Source organism: Cryptotermes secundus, unplaced genomic scaffold (genome assembly GCF_002891405.2).
Source record: "Cryptotermes secundus unplaced genomic scaffold, Csec_1.0 scaffold790, whole genome shotgun sequence".
Classification (NCBI taxonomy): domain Eukaryota; kingdom Metazoa; phylum Arthropoda; class Insecta; order Blattodea; family Kalotermitidae; genus Cryptotermes; species Cryptotermes secundus.
This window is the reverse complement of record NW_019744127.1, coordinates 264,287-289,069: the sequence shown is the minus strand read 5'-3', so window position 1 is coordinate 289,069 and position 24,783 is coordinate 264,287. Positions and strand designations below refer to the sequence as shown.

Below are 24,783 nucleotides of genomic sequence, written 5' to 3'. Positions count from 1 at the left end.
AACGACATCATATGATGACGTTCATCCGATAAAGGTTAAATATAAATTATTTTGATAACAGCTGAAAAAAAAAAACAGCAATTAGACACCTTACTTGCCACTTTCAACTTAACCAGTATTGTTCATTTCCCAACTAGAGTGCAAAATGGTGTGGCAACAGCTATTGACAATAGTTTTATTGATGTATAAAAAATGTAGATTACACCATATATCCTCATATAAATGGGCTATCGGACCACGATGCCCAAATCATCAAGTTAAATAATTTCAAAACACAAGGGCAGTATAATGTAACACAAATCATAAGAAATTTTAACAAAATCATCAAGTTAAATAATTTCAAAACACAAGGGCAGTATAATGTAACACAAATCATAACAAATTTTAACAAACATTCCTTAATTAATTTTAAGAATAAACTGAGTTTTGAGACATGGAATGATATCTTTGGAGGGAATGACGTTGACATAATATTTAGTAACTTTCTTAACGTATCCAGTTGTACTAAAAGAAAAAGAAAGAGTAAACCAAAAGGTAGCTAGCGCATGGTTAACAACAGGAATAAAGATCTCATGTATAAATAAAATAAATCTGTATTTACAGTGTAGAACCAGTAATGACATCAACTTAAAAGAATATTATAAACAATACTGCAAAATTTTAACTATGGTCATAAATGTGGCTAAAAAACTATATTATTATAGGAGGATATTAAACTCTAAAAATAAAATGAAAACTACCTGGAATATAATTAAAACTGAAAATAGGGGGAAAAAATAATAAAGAAGATACACAGTACTTGGATGTTAAGGGTAATACAACATCCAACCAACAAATTCTTGCAAATAAATTCAATGATTATTTTTTAACAATCGTTGATATCATAGATAGTAGCAGAATTAGTAAAACAGGTCAGCCAATTCATGACAATTATCTAAATTATATATTACAAACATACGAGGGCCCACCCCCAAATATTCGATTTAGACATACGTCAACTGGTGAATTAGAAGAAATTATTAAATCCTTAAAGGCCAAACATTCATATGGAAATGATGAAATACCAGCTATAATAGTGAAAGCAACTGCCCCTTTTATCAGCTCTCCTTTAACATGTATTAGTAACAAATCCCTTTCCTCAGGTATCTTGCCAACTAGACTGAAATTCTCAGTAGTAAAACCAGTATTCAAAAGTGGTGATAAACATAGTATTTCTATTTATAGACCCGTATCTTTGCTACCTGCCTTCTCCAAAGTTTTTGAGAAGGTAATATACTCAAGGCTCTACCAACATTTAACCATAAATAAGATGAAGAAAGCAGTCTTCTGGGATTTGGCACCGTGTATAAGTGGTGCCAAATCCCAGAAGACTGCTTTCTTCATAGTCACCGCCGTGAAAGCCTCAAATCTTACATAAATAAGATAATTTTCATTTTGTGCATCCTGTTTTGTTACAATATACAACTTCTTTATTGACTGTCACAACACAACAAACAGAAAAAATAAAGGTCAGCGCCCAGCTATATTTCGCTACATGTTTCAGCCACTAATGGCCATCATCAGGAAAACACATTTAACAAACGTATACCATTGAACTGAGTGTTATTAATCATTTAAAATACTTTGTGTAAAAATACAGTAAGTCAGATTATATAAAAAACTTATGTTATTGTATAAAACAAGATAAAATTGATGTTATATAACATCGAATCAGTCGCTGATATTTTACTTTTCACACGTATCCATGGACAAATTGGAAATTCGATATTTCTTTTATATAAGAATGCATAGGAGGCCCATGGTGTTGTAAATTAATTAATTGTATAGTCGGTGCCTCATCTTACAGAGAATTGTCCATAAGATGAGGCGAAATATAGCTGGGCGCTAACCTTCATTTTTTCTGTTTGTTGTCTTGTGACGGTCAATAAAGAGTTCTAAATAAGATACTTACAAGCGAACAATATACTTCACTATACTCATTACCTTTTATTCAGGACAAAAAATAGTTTAGAAACCAGTATCAGTATATGCTGTGGAAACAAGCATATTACTAACATGTCAAATATTAAGTTTCTTGGTTTACACATTGATGAAACATTATCATGGAAACTTCATATTGACCAATTAGTAACTAAAATGAGTTCAGCTTGTTTGCTATTAGGACAGCAAAAGGTTTTATGTCACAAGAAACTCTTAAGATGGTTTATTTCTCCTATGTGCATTCTATTATGGAATATGGTATATTTTCTGGTGTAATATGTCTAACCGTATCAATGTCTTTAGGATACAAAAGCAGATAATTAGACTTATTATGGATGCAAAAACTAGAGACTCCTGTAGAGATCTATTTAAAAAATTAAATATTGCAATGTGTTTCGTTACTGAAGACGCCGTACAGATTGTTAATTGGTTTATTCAACAACCTACAAGTAACAGCTACAATTAATTATCACAAAGTTGCGGGGTTTCACACTTTATAACCCTATTTACAATAATCTGTTTACACTGTTTCGGGGTTTCACGATTTATAACCCTATTCACAAATCAATTCACTCTGCCTTCAGCAGTCTACACATTCACAGTACGGGAGCTATGTAAGTGTCCCTGGATCACACACTCCCAATTACACAATTACACACATGTCCAGTACTTCTTTCCGCGATGGCTGCTATATTCAAACTCAACTTGTAGGCTGCTGCCTTGAGAACTGTTGATCACGCACTTTTACTCTTCGGCCGCTGATACACTTTAACTCGACAACAACTGAACTCTGCGATGGCCACATTTCAACTAGCTCACGCTTACTGCTCAGTCGGCTTTTATTCCGTTCGCTGTTGCCTGTTGCCTGCGTCAACAGTGTCATTGCGTGCCACGTCACAGTAGGAAGCGGTGCTACGTCGCCGTGTTTGCATATAGCCTAGCAACGCTGTTACCTCACACCGTCTTACGTCACTGTGCGGAAGGGGGGTGACGGAGCGCTGACTCACCCGCCACGTCACTGCTGGGGGGGGGGTGTTGGAATCTCAGCCATATAAAGAATTCAATTTGTAGCTCTTTTTCAGAACCCTTTGTATCTTAGCTTTCAGAGATATGAACTCACAAAGCAAGTTTGAAGTTGTGATAAACTTCCATATCAAACACAAGGGCAATGAGGAAAACCTCTACCCTTCTCTGAGCATTACACAACCTATGATAAAGCAACCCAGAGGTACAGCCCACTATGACAGCTGCACAATGATGGAGGAGATGATGGACGTCAACCAAGCCAGGACAGACATAAAGCTTAAGGAGCTTACGGAAAGAATTGGGAAAACACATAGGGAACTACAGTCATCGGAAGTGTCCCTCTGTGCGCGGACAGATAAACTCCAGGAAAACTTGATGAAAAACTATAATGAAACCTGCGCAGCAATTGATGTAGCCAAACGCAAGTTCCAGGCCCGGCTGGATGAGACGAGACAGACGAGGTCTGAGCGGAGAAACACATCAAGGGTCGTAGCAGGCACAGCTCAGCCACTGACATTCAACGGAAATTCAACGTGGAGCATATTCTGGCTGCATTTCAAGACTGTAGCGGTACACAACCAATGGTTGGACAAGGAAAAATCAACATGCCTGATCACTGCTCTGAAAGGATGGGGGGTAGAAGTGCTACCCGGCATTCCGACAAATACAACTTATGAGGATACTCTTTGGGCACTAGAGGACCGTTTCGGAGACCAACACTTTGCAGCTGCTTATCAATGCCAATTAAGAGCAAGGACACAGAAACCTGGAGAATCCCTGCAAGACTTTGCCACGGCCATTGAACTCCTTTCCCGTCATGCCTACCCCAATCTACCTCCTGACCACATAGGAAGGGAGGCAGGAAAAGCCTTCGTATATGGAATACGAGATGCCGATATAAAGATCCAGCTGCTGCTTGGAGGGGAGAAGATGGTAAACGAGGCCCTCCGACAAGCGTTAGAGCTGCAGGCGGTGCTGGTAGCAGCCAGGCCTCACGGAGATAGCACCAAGACATACCGGAAGCGCCGATCGTCCCCCACCCAATGAAGAGATGGACAACAATCAAGATGCTGGAACTGTGGATAGCCGGGGCACTTTTAGAGCAATTGCCACTATGGCAGAGGAATGGGAAATAGAGAGCACCAGGACCGAAAAGACGGACCATCAAGAAATAAGCGAGAATCGCTGGGGAGATCAGAGTGGCGACCCAGTAACAAGAGAGAAACAAGCTGGAGAAATGACCAACTGGCGGGAAACAAGCAAGGGTCAGGGGTGGACATCGGCATATGCACTAAGGCCCCCACCAGCATCACGGAAAAAGCCAACACCAGTCTGGTCACCCAGGGATGGGTCAGTGATATGCCGTGCCAAGTGACAGTGAACACTGGAGCACACATCATGGTAATGAAACCAGATATAGCCGCCGGATGGCCTGAAAGACAACCAAATCCAGATTTCATGCTGCAGACCATGTCTGGAGGATCCCTACCCATCCTGAAAGGAGTTCTGTTGACCCTTACCCTGGGGCGCTGACCTCTAACAATGTGGGTTTTCGTCTCAAATATCACTGATGAGCTCATCTTGGGACTGGACATACTGCGCACCTATGATGCATCTGTGGACACAGGGCACCAAACTCTGCGTCTGGCGGAAGAAGAAGTATCGTTATGGAGTCCAGGGTCAGGATGCCGTCCTTCCAGCTTAGTAGTGGCAAAGGACCATGTGATACCCGCACAGAGCGATGGAATAGTGATGGCTAGAATGGGGAATCATCTGGGAGTAGAAAATAGTCTAGAAGAACCAAGCCCGCAGGCCCATCCACCTGATGGAATCTACATAGCCAGGACCCCAGTTCAGGACTTTCAGGAAGTACCAGTGAGGGTCATGAATGCTACCCACAAGGACCAAAAGCTCAGGAGAGGATCTCCTCTGGCACACTATGAGCCAGTAACACTGGTGACTTTCCCCGAAGTGGGGCAGCCACCACCAACAGGCCTAAAACCGAAATTAGCAGACGTTACCACAGCGTCCAAGCCACACCTAATCACCAGAGAATTTCAAGAGTTAGAGGAACTCGTGGCCGAGTACGCGGATATCTTTGCGAGGGACAACGAAGATTATGGAAGGACAAACAAAGTATATCATCGCATAGACACGGGAGACGCCAGACCAATTCGACAGTCACCGAGGAGAGTACCCCTCGCAAAACAAGCAGAAGTAAAAGAAATGGTCGACAACATGAGAGGACAGGGGCTTATAGAAGAATTGGACAGCCCTTGGCTGTCCCCGGTCGTTTTGGTCAGAAAAATAATGGGGAACTCCGCTTCTGTGTAGACTACAGGAAGCTGAACAACGTCACCAAGAAAGATTGCCTTCCACTACTCCAGACTGACAACACCATGGACACACTGGCCGGAGCCAAATGGTTTTCCACTCTCGATCTAAAGAGTGGCTGTTGGCAAGTCGATGTACACCCAGACAACAAAGAGAAGACAGCGTTTTCGACATGTCAAGGGTTATGGCAGTTCACAGTCATGCCCTTTGGCCTCTGCAATGCTCCGGCAACCTTTGAGAGATTAATGGAGACAGTCCTACAAGGTCTCACGTACGATTCATGCCTTGTGAATTTGGACGACATGATCATAATAGGTCACACATTCCAAGAGCACATTCTCAATTTACGGAAAGTGTTTGAGAGGTTCAGAGAAACCCATCTGAAACTTCATCTGGAAAAGTGTCAACTTTTGCAGAAAGAAGTCAGGTACCTCGGCCATATTGTATCACCAGACGGTACATCCACCAACCCAGAAAAATTGAAAGCCATGCGAGATGGCCAACTCTGAAAGATAAACATGAAATTAGAAACTTTCTGGGACTATGCACCTATTACAGGAGATTTATAGTATCTCAGGTTTTTCCAACATTGCAGAACCACTAACTGGACTAACGGAAGAGAAACAAACCTTCCAGTGGACTCCAGAAGTTGAGGCCGCTTTTCAAACACAAGGCAGCCCTGTGTGCTACCTGTATTCTTGCCTACCCACAGCCAGTTGAGAAGTTCATTGTGGACACACATACAAGTTGGAATTGGAGGAGTACTCTCTCAAATAGAGGACGGACAAGAGCGTGTCATAGCCAACTACAGCAAGACGCTAACCAAAGCAGAGAGAAACTACTGCGTCACCTGATGAGAATTACTTGCCATAGTGAGGATGCTGGAACATTTCCACGAGTACCTTCGCGGACAATAGTTCCATCTGCGAACAGACCTCTCTGCGCTTACCTGGCTCATGAGTTTCAAGAACTTAGAAGGACAAACTGCGCGCTGGATACATCACCTACAAGAGTACATTAGTTCCGAGCATTGTCAAGGCCAGAAACATAATGCCGACGCCCTTTCTAGATGACCCTACCAAGAGCAATGTGCGCACTGCCACAAAGTTTAGATACGGGCAGATGTAAAGCAAATACGCACTATTGGAACCCTACCGGCAGTCAGCTGGGACCCGGTTACCCTAAGAGAGGAACAGCTAAACAACCCAGACATAGGACCTATTCTACAGGAAATAGAAATCGGACAACGACCGGAATGGCAAGATATCACAGACTGGAGTCCCACATACAAAAGCTACTGGGCTCAATGGAAATCGCTCACTGTGAGAAGCAGCATACTAGAACGAAACTGGGAATCCACCAACGGAAGATTTCAAGTAGCCAAGATAATTATTCCTCGGAGCAGAGTGAAGAAAGTTCTGAGCGAACTACATGGCGGACCATCAGGAAGTCACTTTAGTGTTAAGAAATCCCTGAGTAAGGTTCGGCAGAGATTCTACTGGCGCCAAGCAAGAGCCAATATTGAGAAATGGTGCCGACAGTGCAACACATGTGCAGCCAGTCAGGGACCGCAGACCAGGACTTGTGGGCAAATACACCAGTATAATGTCGGGGCTCCCTTCAAGAAAATAGCCATTGATATCACAAGGCCCTTCCCACAAAGTGACCAAGGAAATCGATACCTACTGATCGCTATGGACTACTTTACCAAGTGGCTGGAAGTGTACGCCATTCTCAATCAGGAGGCCTTGACAATAGCTGAAGTACTGGTTGCCAGCTTCTTCTGCCGCTTCGGAATACCTCAGGAGTTGCACAGCGACAAAGGCCCTAATTTCGAGTTTCATCTGCTACAAGAAGTTTTGCAATGCCTAGGAGTGAGCAAGATGCGCACCACGCCCCTTCACCCACGGTCGGACGGCATGGTGGAACGCTACACTAAGACCATTGCGGAGCACTTGCTGAAGGTCGTCGCATCCCACCAGAGGGACTGCGATGAGAGGTTACCCCTCTTTCTCCTAGCTTACAGGGCATCCACTCACGACACTATGGGCTTGACCCCTGCTGGCCTAGTGTTCGGACGAGAACTCCGACTGCCCTGCGACCTGCTTTTTGGGGTACGCCCAGACAAGGAACTACCCACAACCGATTATGCAGCAGACTTGGTGGATCATCTGCACGACATCCACAATTATGCCTGACAACAGCTGAAGCTCGCCAGTGACCAGATGAAAACTAGGTACGATAAACTGCCCAACTCCCCAGATTACCAAGAAGGCGAAAGAATTTGGCTCTATCACCCATCCCGCAGGAAAGAGAAATCGCCGAAACTTCAGTCCTTGTGGGAAGGGCCTTACATAGTAGTAACAAGGATAAATGATGTGGTATACAGAATCCTCAAGACCCCTAGGTCAAGGATGTTGGTAGTACACCTTGATCGGCTCACGCTTTATCATGGAGCTGCTCGAGACGAGCAACCATAAGAAGGGGGAAGATGTAGCAGCTGGAGAACGGAAAACGGGAAGAAAAGAAACACTGAGCCGGACAAGAAGAAGACACTGCAAGTATAGCCTCGGAAGGAAATGACCGGTGATGCACTATTAGACTATTCGGAAGGAACAGCCTTAAGAAGGGAGCAGTGTGACATGTCTAACCGTTGCTGGACAACGGCAGGTGGAACGAGTTACCATGAAGACAGACCCTTGATAAACAGTCGGTTGCCAGGTTACGCAACAGTAAGAAAAGTGGTGATCTCCATGCCGTGCCAAGTGGAGCCGAAGTGAGCCGAGCCGAATCATGCTGGTTGCTACACAGCAATAAACAACTCTTGGCAGCATTGCCCAGCAATACCTGTAAACACAGCGATTACACAACAAGGAAGCAAGGCGCGTTTTCCGTTGTATGGCTGAGGGTTTAAAAGAGAACTGCACTGCCGAATGAGTCAGTTGAATTGTAGCAGTCGCCGAATTCAGTTGTAGCGAGTGAATCGTGAACGTGAACAATACTGGAACATGCGATTAGAGGCGATAGTGTGAGAAGGTATTTGCGTTCAATACAGTGACACTGGGGTAGCTCCTTTATTGTACTGTGGATAAGTGAAGACTATTGAAGATAGAGTGAATAGATTATTGTGTAGGGTTTATAAATTGGGTAAACCCGCAACTGTGTTATAAATAATTGTAGTTATGATTTGTAGGTTAAATAAACCAATTAAATTAGAGACAAAAGATGTTACAATATTATCAAAGCTGAGGACAAACATAAATGCAGAAGGGTGTGTTCTGTGTGAGATAAACACTTCTGTCATAAGACAGGAAAGAATTAACCTTTAAACGCCGGACTTCGAAATAGTGGTAAGCTTGAGCTGGCCGGAGTTTATTTAAATGCCCGCTGCTGGTGCTCGTTTAAATGCCCATTGCTACTCTGCCTTTAAATGTCCGTTCCTGTTAGGCGCTTAATCAATTTTAAGCGTTGTGTTTAAAAATGCTGTATCTAGCTCAATTTTTATGATAAATGGATGGAATTAACTGTGTTCATATCAACAAAGAACACAGTGTCACATATTATAACAGAAGATTTGAAATTTTTAATACAAAGTCTTATCCTCTACTACACTGCACTACACAATACACTACGCGTCGGACACAACCGACCACAAGCCCACACAATCTCGTGCTGACGCCTCCCCCATTGGGACTATCCACTAAGAGGAACCTGAATATTTTACTTGGACGGTTTTAACTTTAATTTTAACATTAACGACCCGCTTTGTGGGTGATATTTTAAATGCAAATGGGATACCCGCACTCGGGGTACTGGATGTTGTTGTGTTTTACGCTCCGATACGTGTAACATCTTCCACAAAAAACTGTATATTGTGATTGTTGAGCAGTGCAAGTGTTTCCATGTTTTTGTTGTGGTTGCCTCTGATGATGGCTCTTTGTGAGCCGAAACATGTAAGGCAAATGTGAGAAAATGGTGACAAGAATATATATTGTTACACTCGACGGAGGTTCTATTGATAATTGGTGATTGATAGTGTAACGGACCAAAATGAAACAATTCAAAATAATCTTATCCTCTATTTTCAATTTTTTGTTTTAATTTTGATGCGTACTGCAAAAATGGATTCCCAGTTCTTCACAGAGTTGTTCTGCATTATAAATTCATTTCTGTTTGTACCACTTGACAAATTTTAGCAGTCCCTGGTGTCATAAAACAGTTGGAAGCAATAAAATCATTTGGTCTTCTGCTAGCACTGTTTACTCTTCAGATTTTCGAATCTTTTGACAGAAGGACAGAAGAATGAAAGCACGGCTATTCAAGATAAAGCTAGAGGGGTCCCTTCTTCAGTGCTAAGACCTTCCGTTAGAGCTGCAAAAGCTTATTGCCCCCTCTATTTGAATGAACAGACAGGTGCATCGTGGCTGAGATACAGAGTGCGATCTGTTTTGTGTGCGTTCGTAGTGAAATCGAATACTGTAGTATAATTTCAGCCTATATACACATCAAGCAGGTAACAACAAAAAAGGAATGTACATCGAATTTTACAATATATTTTTAACATACCTATCTTCAGAATCTGTAATAAAATTACTGGATCATGGATAAGTTTTGGCATAACTCATACGTATATTTTTATTTGCTGTTGTTCATTTAGGTATTATTGTAATTCCTCTATTAGGGTTTTACTCAAGTCTGTCTGGTAATTACTACATTTAAAAATAAATATTTAGGACTGTGCATGCACTTCTACTAATGGCATGTGCGCGCACTTCCACTAGTGGAGTTTAAATGCCTGACTGGCCAAAACGGGGTACTTTGGCCACGACGGCCTTACTCATCACTGGCACTTAAAGGTTAAATATTACCAATTCACATATGTTGAGAATACTTCAAATGAAATGGCCAGTGAGCAAGTAAGAAGTCTGTATTTGGGTTAAACAGATACTTGTCAATAATTGTCCCACTGGTGTTACATTATATGGGTCTTATTGCATACCTTCTTTATGCAATTTAGTAGTTTTTTCTTAGAGGCTTCTCTGTCCTCCTCCTTCTTTTTCTTCTTCTTCAGTTCTTCAATCTGCAATGTAATACATCACAACACACATGAAGTACACATCAAGGTACATATATATTTGCTGGTGTACAAGATACCAAGAATGAATGGGTGTTCTGATTTATGAGGATGGCCTCCAGTATAACTGAGAAACTACCTTAAAACAAGTGGAGATTTTGACTTTCAGCAAATAATACGGGACATGTCAGAGCCACCTTAACAGAGCGTCAGGAATACAAGCATTTCCTCTTGTTGGTTACATTATTTCAGCTTTAATGATTACAATTCAGAGATATTGCAATCAAAATATTTCCACTATCACTATTAAATGTTAATTCATAAAATAATAGTACATAAACTTGTTAAAAAAGAATTGCCTGTTGTAATGGCTTTTAAAGTCAAAAAGAATTGCCCAATTTAATGGCTTTTAATAAGAAATTTAGAATATCCACAAATTTGAAGGTGTGTTAGTGCATTATGGCAAATTGTGATTATTAGCAAAATCAGTTTCCAGCATTATTCTGTTCTACTGCTTAGTAATTTTCAGTTATATCCAATATACTCTCAAAATTGATCTGTTCTCCAAGTTGAGTGTAGGACATATTGCCTCTTCTCAGTTCCAGGCAATGAAGTGCACTTGCCTTGTAGATGACTGGTTATCTGATTTGTCAGTCTGAAAAATATATATCTTATAACTAGTTTTAAATTCATTTTATTCCAGCATTCAAACACAATCAGTAGACAGGTGTCCAATTAAGGGTGATTATATATACATAAATTTTATATATTTAAAATATTAGAATGTTACAAACTTATGTAATTCAATCACATATTTTATGAAGAAATTATATGTTTTTGGTATTTACAGTAAGTCCTATGGAACAAACAATAAAACATGTCATGATATCAAAAGTACAAGGGAAGATATAAACACCTGTTCTGTAGCCATTATTTTCCTGATTATGACTGTGTGCCAGTATAATATCACATATATTGCAGTCCAGGTGACTGAATAAGTATATTTTTCAGGTGATGTTATTTGCAATGATCATGACAATCTCCACAATTAAACCATATAAATGAAATACTAACCTCTTTAGTGTAATAGTTATGTACTCTTAAATCCCCCTGCTTCATGATCTCAATTTTCTTCAATAACTTCTCCTTCTCAAGCAATGCCACAGCTGCCTGATGTTCCTGGAATAAGTGTGCGGCAACCAACTACACAGAATACAAAAGGAACAATGCTGTAGAATTATTTGGGCAAAATGTTAGGAGGATTATATACTCTGCACTTTCTCACTTCCATTATAGCTTCTAACATAGTTTTCTAGCATATAGTTTTAGGATCACAGCCACATTTCAGAGAAAAAAATTCTTTTAATAAAATTTTAGATGTGAGTAAAAAAATCTATCCCTGTAACAGGCTGTGGAGGCCCATAGGGTTGTGAGATGTCAAGGATCCCACATTTTCTAGAGAGTCGACTCACAGATGGCGGTGAGTTTGTCAGCCTTACGCGTGGGCTGCTGTTTACCCTCCAGGAAGACTCCTGGTACTCATTTGTTAGAGGCTGAGTCAACCCCAGGGCAATAATGCAGCTGGAAGGATTAGGTCAGTTGAAAAAAAAAATCCACCTTATTGGGACTCAAAGCCGCGAATTTCCAGCTTGTGACTCCCGGGAATAGGACGTTTTTCAAATGAACAGTACTCAGCCCATTTTCAACTTAAAGCGAATTTACTGACAGAAAATTACAGGTCAAAATTTGCCATTTTATGTTCCTAGTGTAGTTGTGAAAAATAACGTCCTGCAGATGACGCCCGTCCTCCTCCCGGAAACAGGACGTTTTTGAAGCGGGTAGTATTCGGTCAGTGGTGATGCAAGGGACAGTGAAGGTCATTCACCTTCTAACCGAATGCCATTTTAGTTACAATGGAGCAGTGGACGTTGCAACACCACGTGTTCGTGTATGATGCGTTCACACGAAATGGCGAGTCCGTAAAACAGCTGTGCAGTGGCTCTTTCGGCAAGTTTAATGTTGGTCGACATGAGGCCGCTCCCAGTGGGAACAGGATTCTGACAAGGGTTGCAAATTTTAGAACGACCGGGAACCATACGAAAACGATGCCACCAGGGCCTGCACGCACTGTAAGGACACCCGAAAACATTGAGAGGGTGAATGAGGCCCTAATCAGGAGCCCAGAACGGTCAGCTCGAAGGCATGCCACAGAGTAACGTATTCACCGTGAGGCAGTAAGGAGAATTTTACAGAACAGTTTACGATTCCATCCTTACAAGATGCAGATCGGTCAACAGCTAAAAGTGAGAGACTATGATCAACGTGAGGATTTTGCTGTACGAATGCAGTTGATTTTGAAGAGGATGAAAATGCATTGGTGATGAGTGCCGAAGCTCATTTTCATTTGAATGGCACTGTAAACAAGCAGAACCTTCGTTACTGGGCTTCTGAAAACCCACGTCACATTCATAAACGACCTCTCCACTCGCAGCGCGCCATAGTATGGTGTGGTTGCCCCTTTTGGCGTCATAGGGCCGTATTTTTTGAAGAAAACGGCGTCGCGGTCATAGTTACCTCAGCTCGTTACATTGACATGGTCCATAACGTCTTTCACCCAGAACTGCGAAGGAGATGAATAAACATGAGAAAAGTTTGGTTTCAGCAGGATGGAGCCACTGCACACACTGCAAAATAAACAATGAATATCCTTTGGAACATGTTTGCTGGGCGCATCATTTCCCGTTTCGGTGATGTGCCTTGGATCCTCAGCTCTCCTGATTTATCATCATCATCATCATCACTGGCACGACAGCCCTTTGTGAGCCCTGGCCTTCCTCAGGATTGCTCGCCATTCTTCTCCATTCGATGCTACATTCCTCCAGTTCTTTACACCCAAAATTCTTATGTCCTGCCACACACATTCTTCCCATCTCAATCTTGGTCTTCCCACTTTCCTATTTCCTTCTGGTTTAGTATTAGGTATTTTCTTAGTCGTTCTATTCTCACTGGCATGTATTATGTGTCCAGCCCATTCAAGCCTTTTCACCTTTATAAATCCAATAATGTCTGGTTCATTAAATAGTTTGTATAGCTCATGGTTATACCTCTTCCTCCATATTCCATTTTCTTCCACTGGTCCAAAGATATATCTCAGGGTCCTCCTTTCAAATATACTTAACAGTCTTTCATCCAATCTTGACAGTGGCCAGGTCTCAGACGCATAAGATAGCACTGATCTTATAAGTACTTTATACATCATAGTTTTGGTTTTCCTGATTTATCGGCTCGCGGTTTTTTCCTGTGGGGGTACTTCAAAAGCCGTGTCTACATCCATAAGCCCCGCTCTTTAACTGAGTTGAAGGATGCCATTTGTGGAGAAGTGCAGTTGATCGATCGAGAGATGTTGGGCCGAGTTTTTAACAACTTCAAGCAGAGGGTGGAAAAATGCATTCAGGAGGATGGGCGTCATCTGCAGGACGTTATTTTTCACAACTAAACTGGGTATATAAAATGGCAAATCTTGACCTGTAATTTTTTGTCAATAAATTCGCTTTAAGTTGAAAATGGGCTGAGTACTGTTCATTTGAAAAACGTCCTATTCCCGGGAGTCACCCAGTATCATAGTACCTCAATCAGACTATGCTACCGCGTGCCTCAAATACCAAATATGACCTAGCAGATATAACACCAATACTTAAATGGACCACCTAAAAGACGGAGTGTCATGGTCAAGGAGGGCGTCCATTGCCAACCAATGGCTGGGTAAACACTGTTCTCGCAGTAAGGTCAGCCATTGCTAGGTGACAATTGGCTACATGTTCTGAGGGTAACCTCTAAACGAATACACGGCAGGACTTTGGTTACTAGGGTATTGATATGCACAGTGTAATTTTAAGTGATTAAAAGACGCTATCCATGACAACGAACCATTAAAAGCACAGTAACGGCTATAAACCTGAGAATTGTACTGTTGAGGGAGGTGACTTCTACGCGGTTCACCGAAACATTAGAACACGAGAGTTTGCCAGAAGAACAAGTTAAAGAAAAAAAAAGGTTATGAGTCCCACAGGACTTGGACCTGAAAATGACTGCACCAATGAGGGACAGCAACAATTGTAAATGACAGACCCACCCTCTCGTCAAGAGCAGCACCCAATATCAACAAATATGCAACTGTCTGACAGTAATAAAAATTTGGTCGTAAGCTCCAAATGGGTGCTTTATTCCAAGACACACTGGGCAACTGACCGTCGGTCACAACATAAGACTTGACTTGAATGAGTCAGTTACAGGATCATGGAATTACAGAAATATGTACAGATTTAAATCACCGAATTCGTGCAAGGAACATCCATGAGTGGAAGTGATGAAGACTTTACATGTTACTGTGCCAGTAATAATTTGAAGTGTTATAATTATTTGTAGTTACGACTGGCGAGTGTTCAATAAATTGATTCATCTAACCAAGAACCCATTAATTACTTGCTGTGTTACTAGGATATGTGACAATATCTTTGTCTTATCTCTGATTTTATATGTCAATCGATCATATTCTGTCATTAATTTTACAATATTTTCTTTTAGAAATTGCATCTTTAATGTTTGCTTCTATTTTTATAGTATTCTGATTTTATGATATCTGGTAGTTACATTATGCATTGAAATAGGTGCGAGGCTTATTGAACTTTTGTTCCTGCTGATGGTTTATATAACCTGTCTTGTGTTGGTTCTGATGTCTGGAGGTATGAACTAGCTCTGCTGATTGGTCATAACTATGTATGATTTTACTTTAGGACAGGGGCAGAGTCCAGTGTCCCAAACGTTGTTCTTAATTAAAAAACAGGATGATGTATAAAGCCTGAAAAGTCAATAACTGTTTTAATATATCATCATCACAACTTTTTAGATCTTATTTACAATTAATGCTACTTGTGTCTGACCACTCCATGGTCTTTTATTTTTGTTTAATCTGTCTTCCACTGCTAACTCATAACAAAGATCTGAATACAATAAAATTGATGGAGCAGAAGTTTAATCCTGACCACAAGCCTGAAATAAAATGAGCTTCCTTATTATAAGGTGAGTCAAGTGCCACATTAGAACCAAACTCCTAGTTAAAGATCCAATTTGATACTGCTGGACCTATCACACACTTGAGTGCACTAAATGAATATAAAGTATTGGTGAAATCATATGTGTGAGGGAAAAGGAGAAGCATATAGAGATAAATCTGCAAGAATACCACTCAGAAGTGACAGGCTGATATCCAGCTACCTAAGTTACGATCAGTTCAGTTGCTATGTCATTCTAGGGCTCACAGCTTGTGTGCTCACATGGCTGTGTATTGTGTATCAAAGTTATTTTGTGCACTGAATAAAGATTTAATTGTGAGGAAAATCTGTCACCATTTGGGGTCTCTGGACAAGGAAATGATTAATACTCAATATAACAAATTTACAATGATATGTTCTTTACTCTAATCACATAACCAGTAACTATAAATTTCATGACAGCTTTTACTTAGAGAGAAAACAAAGCAACTTCATTCAAGGCAGTCACATGAGACCCACTTTAGGAAGTTTAATTGCAAGCAACTGAGAGATTCTGATGACAGAGAGAATATCAGTGATCAGAGGTGGGAGTCATATAAGATTATCATAATGACAACATCAGACTCAGTTCTAAGAAAAGTAGAGAAAATGAAGTACACTCAACTCTCGATTATCTGGAATAATGGTGGGGATGGAAATCACGATTAATCAAAAATCCGGTTAAGACAAATTTTATTAAAAGTAGTACTGTAATACAGTACCTTCATAATACTATAGACCTACCTGTATTTAAATTTATTCAACCTCATTTTTATGTCATCTCATGGTCTATTTAATACCTTTTTACATTACACTGAAGTATGAATTAGTTATTTCAATCACAGTGTTCAACATCGAACACTTTTTATGAATATTCACACTTAACACTTTGTGGGCCAGCAATTTAAATATTTAAATCACCCTGTGGACCAGCATTTTTAAACCTACTACCCTAACTTGTGCACTGTTCACTTTAAAAATTAATATAAAATCTCCTAATTAATTTTATGAACTAAAATTTTTGGAGAACACTTACCAATGCTCTAGAAGTGCTTGAGAGTATGATATTTCTGGAAACATTCCCCTTTGAGAAGTGGCATTACACAGAACTTGCAAATGTAGGCAGTCATACTCCTTTTTCTGTGAACTGTGCAAACACGACATTGCCTAGAAGGCTGCTTCCCCTTGGAATGTTCACTCTTCACAATTTTCACAAGGGTATATTTCTGCATATCACCCGAGAGATGCCCAGGGGGGTCCACATGAGGCCTGAGAGGGGTGGGAGTTGATGGTCCCGGTCGCACTAAGTCTTTGTCTGACTCTCGTTCTGCCACCACCATCTGGTCTGTAGCCCAGGCCTTTGCCACATTCTTCAGAAATGCTTTGTATTTCAATTTTGAATCGGGGTTTAGATTTTTGTAAACCAAAAATGAATTGAAAATGGCACAATTTATAAGTCACAAGGCAACTTTCTTTGTCCACTTTATTGTTTATCTAGGAAGAGAATAATAGGCCAAGTATTGATCGGCTCTATCAACTCCCTTCATGAACATATTATACTCATAATACAAACAGGCTTCTTTACTTGTCCATGTCTCCTTTGAACATGAACCATGCTCAAATTGTGAATTGTGGAAATCATATTCACAACACAACAGTTCTGCTACTTCAGACACTTGCATTGTGTCCGATGGAATTTGTTTCACCCCTGGATTTCCAGTAAACTGTCCCAAAGTAGGCTTTTGTCTACTTTTCCCGATGCGGCTGTACCCACAATTTTACTACCTGCACTTTTGTCGGAGCTACTTTCACTTTTAATGTCTGTGGCTACACTTGATTGTTGACCCCTGTCACTGCCACTGTCTCAGTTTTACTACTACTCTCACAAGGCACGTCAAATAGCTCATCATAGAACGAGTAAGATATTTCTTTCTCTGAGATATCGCTTCATCTTCAACCGCTTCTGTCATTGATTCATATTGCACTAACATCCTGCCTGGTACATAACAGCCTGAAGGGTTAAAGATTATTTTCTTTTGGAGGGGGAACCAAAACAGCGAGGTCAAGTTACTACCTACTAGGCAAACATTCTGGAGTAATATTACGCGATAGTCATTCATTTGGGTGGCACCAGAGATATGTATAGTGTGTTGCAACTTATCATGTTCTAAAAACCAGTTAACAAGCGAACGGTCCGCCATGTTTAAAAGCAAAAAACCTTTTAAATGGTGTGCGGTCCGCAAAGTGTTAATATTGTCGTTTGCTTTTTCGCGGCATTTTTCTTTTTACGGATATCCGTATGAAGCCTACGTAATATTAGCTTGTCACTTAATAAACTATTCTCTTCACTCTCAAGATAGTCTAGTAAGGATTCCAAATGATTAAGAGCAGCACCATGTGATATTTTCTTACAAGCAGCACTGTCCACCTCTTCCTCATCCTCACTTTCTTCCCGCTCTTCAGGCTGCACCCCCACTGAACTGACGATTTCGTCACTGCTTAAAACTTTCAAAGCCTGGCTCATACGAGTCACAGTCAAACCACTCTCTTATTTTTTCCTCCTTGACTTCTTCACCACCATGAACTTGGTTAGCCAATTTTGTCAATTCTATGGCTATCTCATTTTCACTGAATCCAGTGAATCCATGGATTTCATCATCATTAGTGATGAAAGGCATCAGTTTCTTCCATGAATTTTTCAATACAGATGGCTTTACTGTATCCCATGCTGTTGAAATCTCGTATATGGCATCTAACATTGAAAAAGACTTTCAGAAACATGTCAGATCATTGCCTTCATTGATGTACTTTTGTAGCAAATTTGATCTGTAGATTCTCTTCATACTTGAGATAACTCCTTGATCCATTGGTTGGATAAGTGTGGTAACATTAGGAGGAAAATATTTCACAAAAATGTTTCCATCATCTGACCTCAGGAGACTTTTGTTAGGATGTGAGGGCGCATTGTCAATGAGGAGCACAGCTTTCTCAGGTAGGCCTTGGGATTTTAGATGGTCACGAACTTGAGGCACGAATTTAAAATCAAACCATTCTTTAAATATCGCTCTATTCATCCAAGCTCATTTCTGATTAAAATAAGGGATAGGCAGACTTGAAGCTATTGTTCCTTTAAAAGAGCGTGGTCTATTTGCTTTGCCAATAACTACTGGTGTTAGTCTGTGTGTTCCTGATGCATTAGAATGGCACAAGGTTGTCAATCTCTCCTTACTGGATTTGTGACCTGGAGCCTGTCTTTCATTTTGAAATGCCAATGTTCTGGTTGGCAAGCATTTCCAATAAAGACCCGTTTCATCGGCATTATAGATTTGTTCTGGCAGCAGATTTTCACTTTTCACAAAACTATCAAAATTGGTGCAAAATTGATCTGATGCTGACAAGTCCCCTGACAATTTCTCACCTTGAATACTAATTTCTCGTATTCCATGATGCTGCTTGAAACGTGTTAGCCAACCAGAAGAAGCGTCAAAACTTCCTCGTAGTTCAAGTGCTCCGGAAAAAAAGTTCGCTTGTTTAGCACAAACTGCTCCTGTTGTTGTTGTTCCCTCTGCCCTTAGTTGATTAAATCAGATCTTCATTGCTTTGTTCAGATCATATGTTGATTTTTTCATGGTATTTCTCTCCTTCCTTCCTCTTCAATTAGAAGACAAAGCAAAGGAAGTTAATTGATTCTTTTGCTTTTTCAAATAACGTATTGCATTGCTAATTCTTTAACTACACCTCTTTTTCCCAACTGATTAATAATTTGAAGTTTCTGTTGAATACTTAACATAACACGCTTCCTTTTACACCCTGACATTTTGCTAACGCACTTGAAGATTGATACAAAGAGACTAACTGGGGTGCTGTATCTGTCCTTGAAACTTTCCACAAATCCTTGCATTCTTTCACCCCCACCCTAGAACATTGTGTTCGCATAACGGGACGAAATAATGCAGAGCTCGGTTCACACTAGTGCGAAAATAGTGTTACAACTCACCATGTGAAACAAAAGTGAATGAATATTAAACGACATATAAGTCTAAAAAAAAGCCCCGGTTATGCCGCAAACCGGTTTATCCACCCCCGGATAATTGAGAGTTGAGTGTATGGAGTTTGGTTTCATACAGAATGTGAATATGTCACCACACTCATGTATAGTACATATGATGGAATGCAATAAAGGAACCACACATTAAATGCTGTCGAGGGGTACCACGAAGTCAGAAGGAAAGAAACTGGAGTACACAAACTGGAGGAGGAGAAGGAAGAAGAACAAGAAGAGGAGGAACAAGAAGTAAAAAATATGTTGATACACTTCAGGATGTAGAAAACCTCAAAAGTATAAATGAAAGCAGGATTTTCTCTCTAGAATTAAAATGAAGGACATGGATATTTCAAGCCTAGAACAGCACTGTGTAGGATTAATTACAGTGCAATTATAAGTGGTAATGAGATGAATCTTAAAAGATGGCTACAGCATTTTGATGAAAACAAAAGAGTAGGGGCTACAGTAATTTGAATAAGATTTAAGGAAACACAGAGATGGTACTAACAACAGAAGGGGTAGAAGTAGCTATTCAGAAGCTTAATAATAACAAGGCCAAAATGCATGAAGAGTTATAAAAAAGATGGTGTATAGTAGAAAACTTATTACAAAATTATTTTGTCAGTACAACTTACAGATTTTCATTTAAATCCAAAATATATTTTTAATTTGGTTCTTATACAAATTCAGGGTGACCTACTGCAAGACTTCTTCAGTTTCTTCCCATAAAGTGCACTTCTCTTCCTGATGAATACTGGCCTGATGTTGTCAATCTCAGAACTAATTTTCTATTCATTTTATTCCAGCAATGAAACACAATCAGCAGAAACATTTCTCGAAATTATTAAAGAACTGGTAGTGTGTGTTTAAAACACTGTTGTAAATTTTGAACTTAAAGTAATTCTTACACAGATACACATTTCAAGAATTTGAAGAGTGATACTCATGTTAAGTCAAGCAGCCCCCTTCCAGGTACAAAGGTCATACACCCAAATAGAGGACACAAACTTGGACACCACAAAAGGAAAATAACGCACAATGAAGAGACAGTTTCACATATTTTAGTGTGAATAACGATTAGCAACAGCATGGAAACACATTGACTTATGACCTAGTACAGTTGGGCACTTTCAAAACATCAATATTTGCCTCAAGATGGCAAAGCAGGACTGAAACATGTAGCAACTGATGTCATTTTCATGCAATTTTAAGTTAAAGAGAGACTGTGAACAGTTTTCAGTTGCATTAAAGACGGAGATGAATAAGTGAGTGCTACATCAATGCAACAGGTTGCTCAAATGTAATACTACCAATTACTGGAGTCAATAAACAGCAAGATAGGCACAATATATTGAAAAACAGATAATCTAGGTTTTGGGTGTGATCAGGAGACTACAATTAATGTACAAATATGAACACACACGTATAACAATTACTTAAAACTTTGCGGACCAGACGCATGATATCATGCTTTTCGCTTTTAAACGTGGCGGACCGGTCGCATGATATCAGGATTTTAGGACGTTAGGTTGTAAAACACTATACCTTGCTCTGGCGCCACGCAATTGCAATGAATACTGCGTAATAAATCTTCGGAATGTATGCTAGGTATTTAGTAATTTGACCTGGCTGGCTAGGGTCCCTACTCCAAAAGAAAATAAACTTTGCTCCTTCCAGCTCTTTATGTACCAGGCAGGAAGTTAGTAAATGGGAATATGTTTCAAGGACAAAAGCGGTTGAAGGCAAAGCGATCTCTCTGACTTGGTTTCCGATGAGCTATCTGACGTGCCTTGTGGAGGAGTAGTGATTAGTGACTCAGACAGTTGAAGTGACAGTGGTCAACAAAGAATTGTGGCTTATAAATTGTGCCATTTTCAATTCACTTTTGGTTTACAAAAACCTAAACCCTGATTCGAAATTGAAATACAAAGCATTTCTGATGAATGTAGCATAGGCTTGGGCTACAGACCAGATGGTGGCAGCAGAACCAGAGTCAGACAGACTTAGTGTGACCTAGCCCATCAACTCCCACCCCACACAGGCCTCATGTGGACACCCCTGGGCGACTCTCGGATGATAGGCGGAAATATACCCTCATTAAATTGTGAAGAGTGAACATTCCAAGGGGAAGCATACTTATAGGCAATGCCGTGTTTGCATAGTTCACAAAAAAAGGACTATGACTGTCTACATTTGCAAGTGTGTAATGCCACTTCACAAAGGGGAATGTTTCCAGAAATATCATACTCTCAAGCACTTCTAGGAGCACTGGTAAATGTTCTCCAAAAATTTTAGTTCATAAAATTAATTAGGAGATTTTATATTAATTTTTAAAGTGAACAGTGCACAAGTTAGGGTAGTAGGTATAAAAATGCCGCACCCCAGGGTGTTTTAAATATTTAAATCGCCGGTCCGCAAAGTGTTAAAAGGTAACAATGAAAAAGTATATTGAACATAAAGTATGTGACTCACTTTCTGCTGCAACTTCTGTCTGAAATATTTTCTTGCTTCACTTCATATACATACAAATACACACACACACACACACACACATATATATATATATAGAATGGGTTGCACTTAAAATACATGCAGAATCACATGTATGCCTTAATGTGAAATAATCATTAAAATATTCCAACATAAATGAAAGCTTTTTGTATCAAATTCTTCATAATTTAAACACCAGTTGTAGAGCTGCATAATGCTCACAGTTGGACAGGTGGACTGAAAAACTGAATATGCAGCAATGAAAATGCTCCTAATGGCACAAGAATGAAACATAGACTGGGAGGTCCCTTCACAGATAAATGGGAGTGCTATGTACTTGTTTGTCCCTTGGTGTTATACAAATCACTAACTCCATACCTTCTGTTTGTACTCCTTTAATTCGTCTGCAAGATGTCTCTTCTTTGCATGATATTGTTCCAAGGCAAATTCAGCATGATTAATTTTCCCTTCCATGTCTTCCGCCTGACAAAAGATTACATCACAATACACTCACTGTCACAGAGGATACCAAGAGTGAATGAGATCTTTAATTTATTTTTTTTAACTAAGGTGTAAATGAATGACTACCCAATGACTGGCAAAAGCTTATGATTTCAGCCACTCATAATGGGTATGCCAGTGCTAATATAAATTGCACCAGCATAAGTAGTATCAGGAATATATGCATTTCCTGTTACATTACATTATTTCAACTACCAAACTGTAATTCAGATTTTTTGAAAATGATAACATTTCCTGACTGGCTATTAATGCACACATTCCCATGCATAAAACAACACTACATATACTTACTGGGGATACTAAGCTCTGCAGTTTCACTGAGTATAATTATGACAAATTTGAACCATCCACTGAATTTAGCAAGGTGACCTAATGCACTGCGAAAAAGTTACATTAGGAAGATTAATTTCCAGAATTATGGTGTTACTGTCGCTTATTGCTCTTCATTATCTTATTTTCTGTTCATTTCATTCCAGCAATGAAACACAATCAACAGAAACTAATTTCACATAATAAACAACTGAATGTGTCTTAAACACAACAGTGTAGATTTTAAACTTAAATAATTCACCCATTGGTGAATGAATGAATGAATGAATGAATAAATGAAGTTTTATTTACAGCATCAAGTCCTAGAGAACAGAACACAGAAGACCTTTTGGAATCAAAACTACAGTGTGAATTAGAAGGCACTTATATGTTAGTAAACAAATTATACGTATTATACAAACACTGATTTATGGTTTTGACCTGTAAAGCCTTTGGAGTACAGCATAATCCAAATTATCTGTGTCACGTTAATAAAGAGACTGTGATACATACATAATCTGCTCAGATAATCCAGGTCTTGGGTGTGATCAGTAGACAATTGTTACTTAATATACGAATGTACGCACAGCATCTGATGTCTTTAATTGTCTTAGACACCGCTATACATACGTGCAGAAAAAGTACATTAAATATGAAATATGCTTTAGTTAATGGAAATGGGGTACCTCAGTTGGTACAGCAACTGACTACAAGGTGTTTGGCAGGGGCAAGAGATTTCTCTTTCCCATAATATCCCTAACAGCTCTGCAGCCAACCCAGCCTCCTATCCAGGGACTTTTTGCCTGGGGGTAAAGAGGATGGTGCATGGAACTGATCACTCACTTCCACCTAGTACTGATAATGGTGCAGCTCTACCTCCCACTCCCCCATACATCTCCATGCATGTTGTGGTGCTTAATTAATTAAGCACAGGGACAATTCTGACTTTACCTTTTATGTGACTTTGCAGTAAAACACATCTTTGAAGGGCTTTGCCCTCCATAAATATATACTGGATTATACTTTAGATTAATGCAGAAACATGCATGCCTTCGCATACAGTGGTCATTCCCATTGTATGATCTGAATGAAAATTTAAGTGCTTTCTAATTCTTGGTAAAAATTTTTCAAATCAAATATTAGGAAAATCCGAACACCAGTCCTTGATCTGCAGCATGTGTGCAGATGCAGAGATGGACTGGGCTACTTAATATGCATTCTGCAGGAATGAATTTGTTACAAAAGATGCAAGAATGAACCATAACACAGGAAATATATTCACAGATAAACGGGAGTATACTGTACATGTTTGTCTCCTGGTGTTACGTTATATACACATCTTACTGTGTACCTTGTTACTGGAGAGTCCTAATATGTGTTCAAGATGCTCAGTATGCACATCAGAGTCTTGCACCGGATTTACAGCATTTCCACATTCCCTTTCCATGGCCTGTATGTAACAAAAGATTAGAGTACATATGAAGTACACATCAAGGTACAAATACACTCACTGCCATACAAGATACAAAAAGTGAGCGAGAGGTCTGTTTCATGATACTGGTCTCAGGGATAACTGAACAACTATGTATAGATTATTGGAAGCATATATATGGTAGTTATATTAAACCATCACCACAACAAATTTATGCTCGCTTTTAATGTTTACAATTAATCCTTTATTTTGCTACATGTTTTGGTCACACAGGACCATCTTCAGGCAGTTAATATGGGATATATCTAATCATTGAATTAGTATTAGTATTAATATTAGTAATGACTAGACATATTCCATATTAACTGCCTGATGGTCCTGTGTGACCGAAACATGTAGAAAAATAAACGATTAATTTTAAACATTAAAGTTGAGTATAAATTTGTTGTGGCGATGGTTTAACATAACTACCATATATATA

At 39.8% G+C, this 24,783-nt stretch overlaps 1 protein-coding gene across 3 annotated transcripts in view; it reads right to left on the bottom strand.

The window, feature by feature from the left end:
* The window catches only part of LOC111874532 (myosin heavy chain, skeletal muscle, adult), a 53,478-nt gene that overhangs the window by 2,389 nt on the left and 26,306 nt on the right, over positions 1 to 24,783 (bottom strand). For all 3 annotated transcript variants that reach the window (XM_033755484.1, XM_033755486.1, XM_033755485.1), the window contains exons 8-11: positions 24,222 to 24,320; positions 22,418 to 22,522; positions 11,489 to 11,617; positions 10,340 to 10,420 (exon numbers count right to left, since the gene is read on the bottom strand). In XM_033755484.1, coding sequence (XP_033611375.1) covers positions 10,340 to 10,420; positions 11,489 to 11,617; positions 22,418 to 22,522; positions 24,222 to 24,320 — 414 coding nt within the window. The remainder of the gene's footprint in view (positions 1 to 10,339; positions 10,421 to 11,488; positions 11,618 to 22,417; positions 22,523 to 24,221; positions 24,321 to 24,783) is intronic.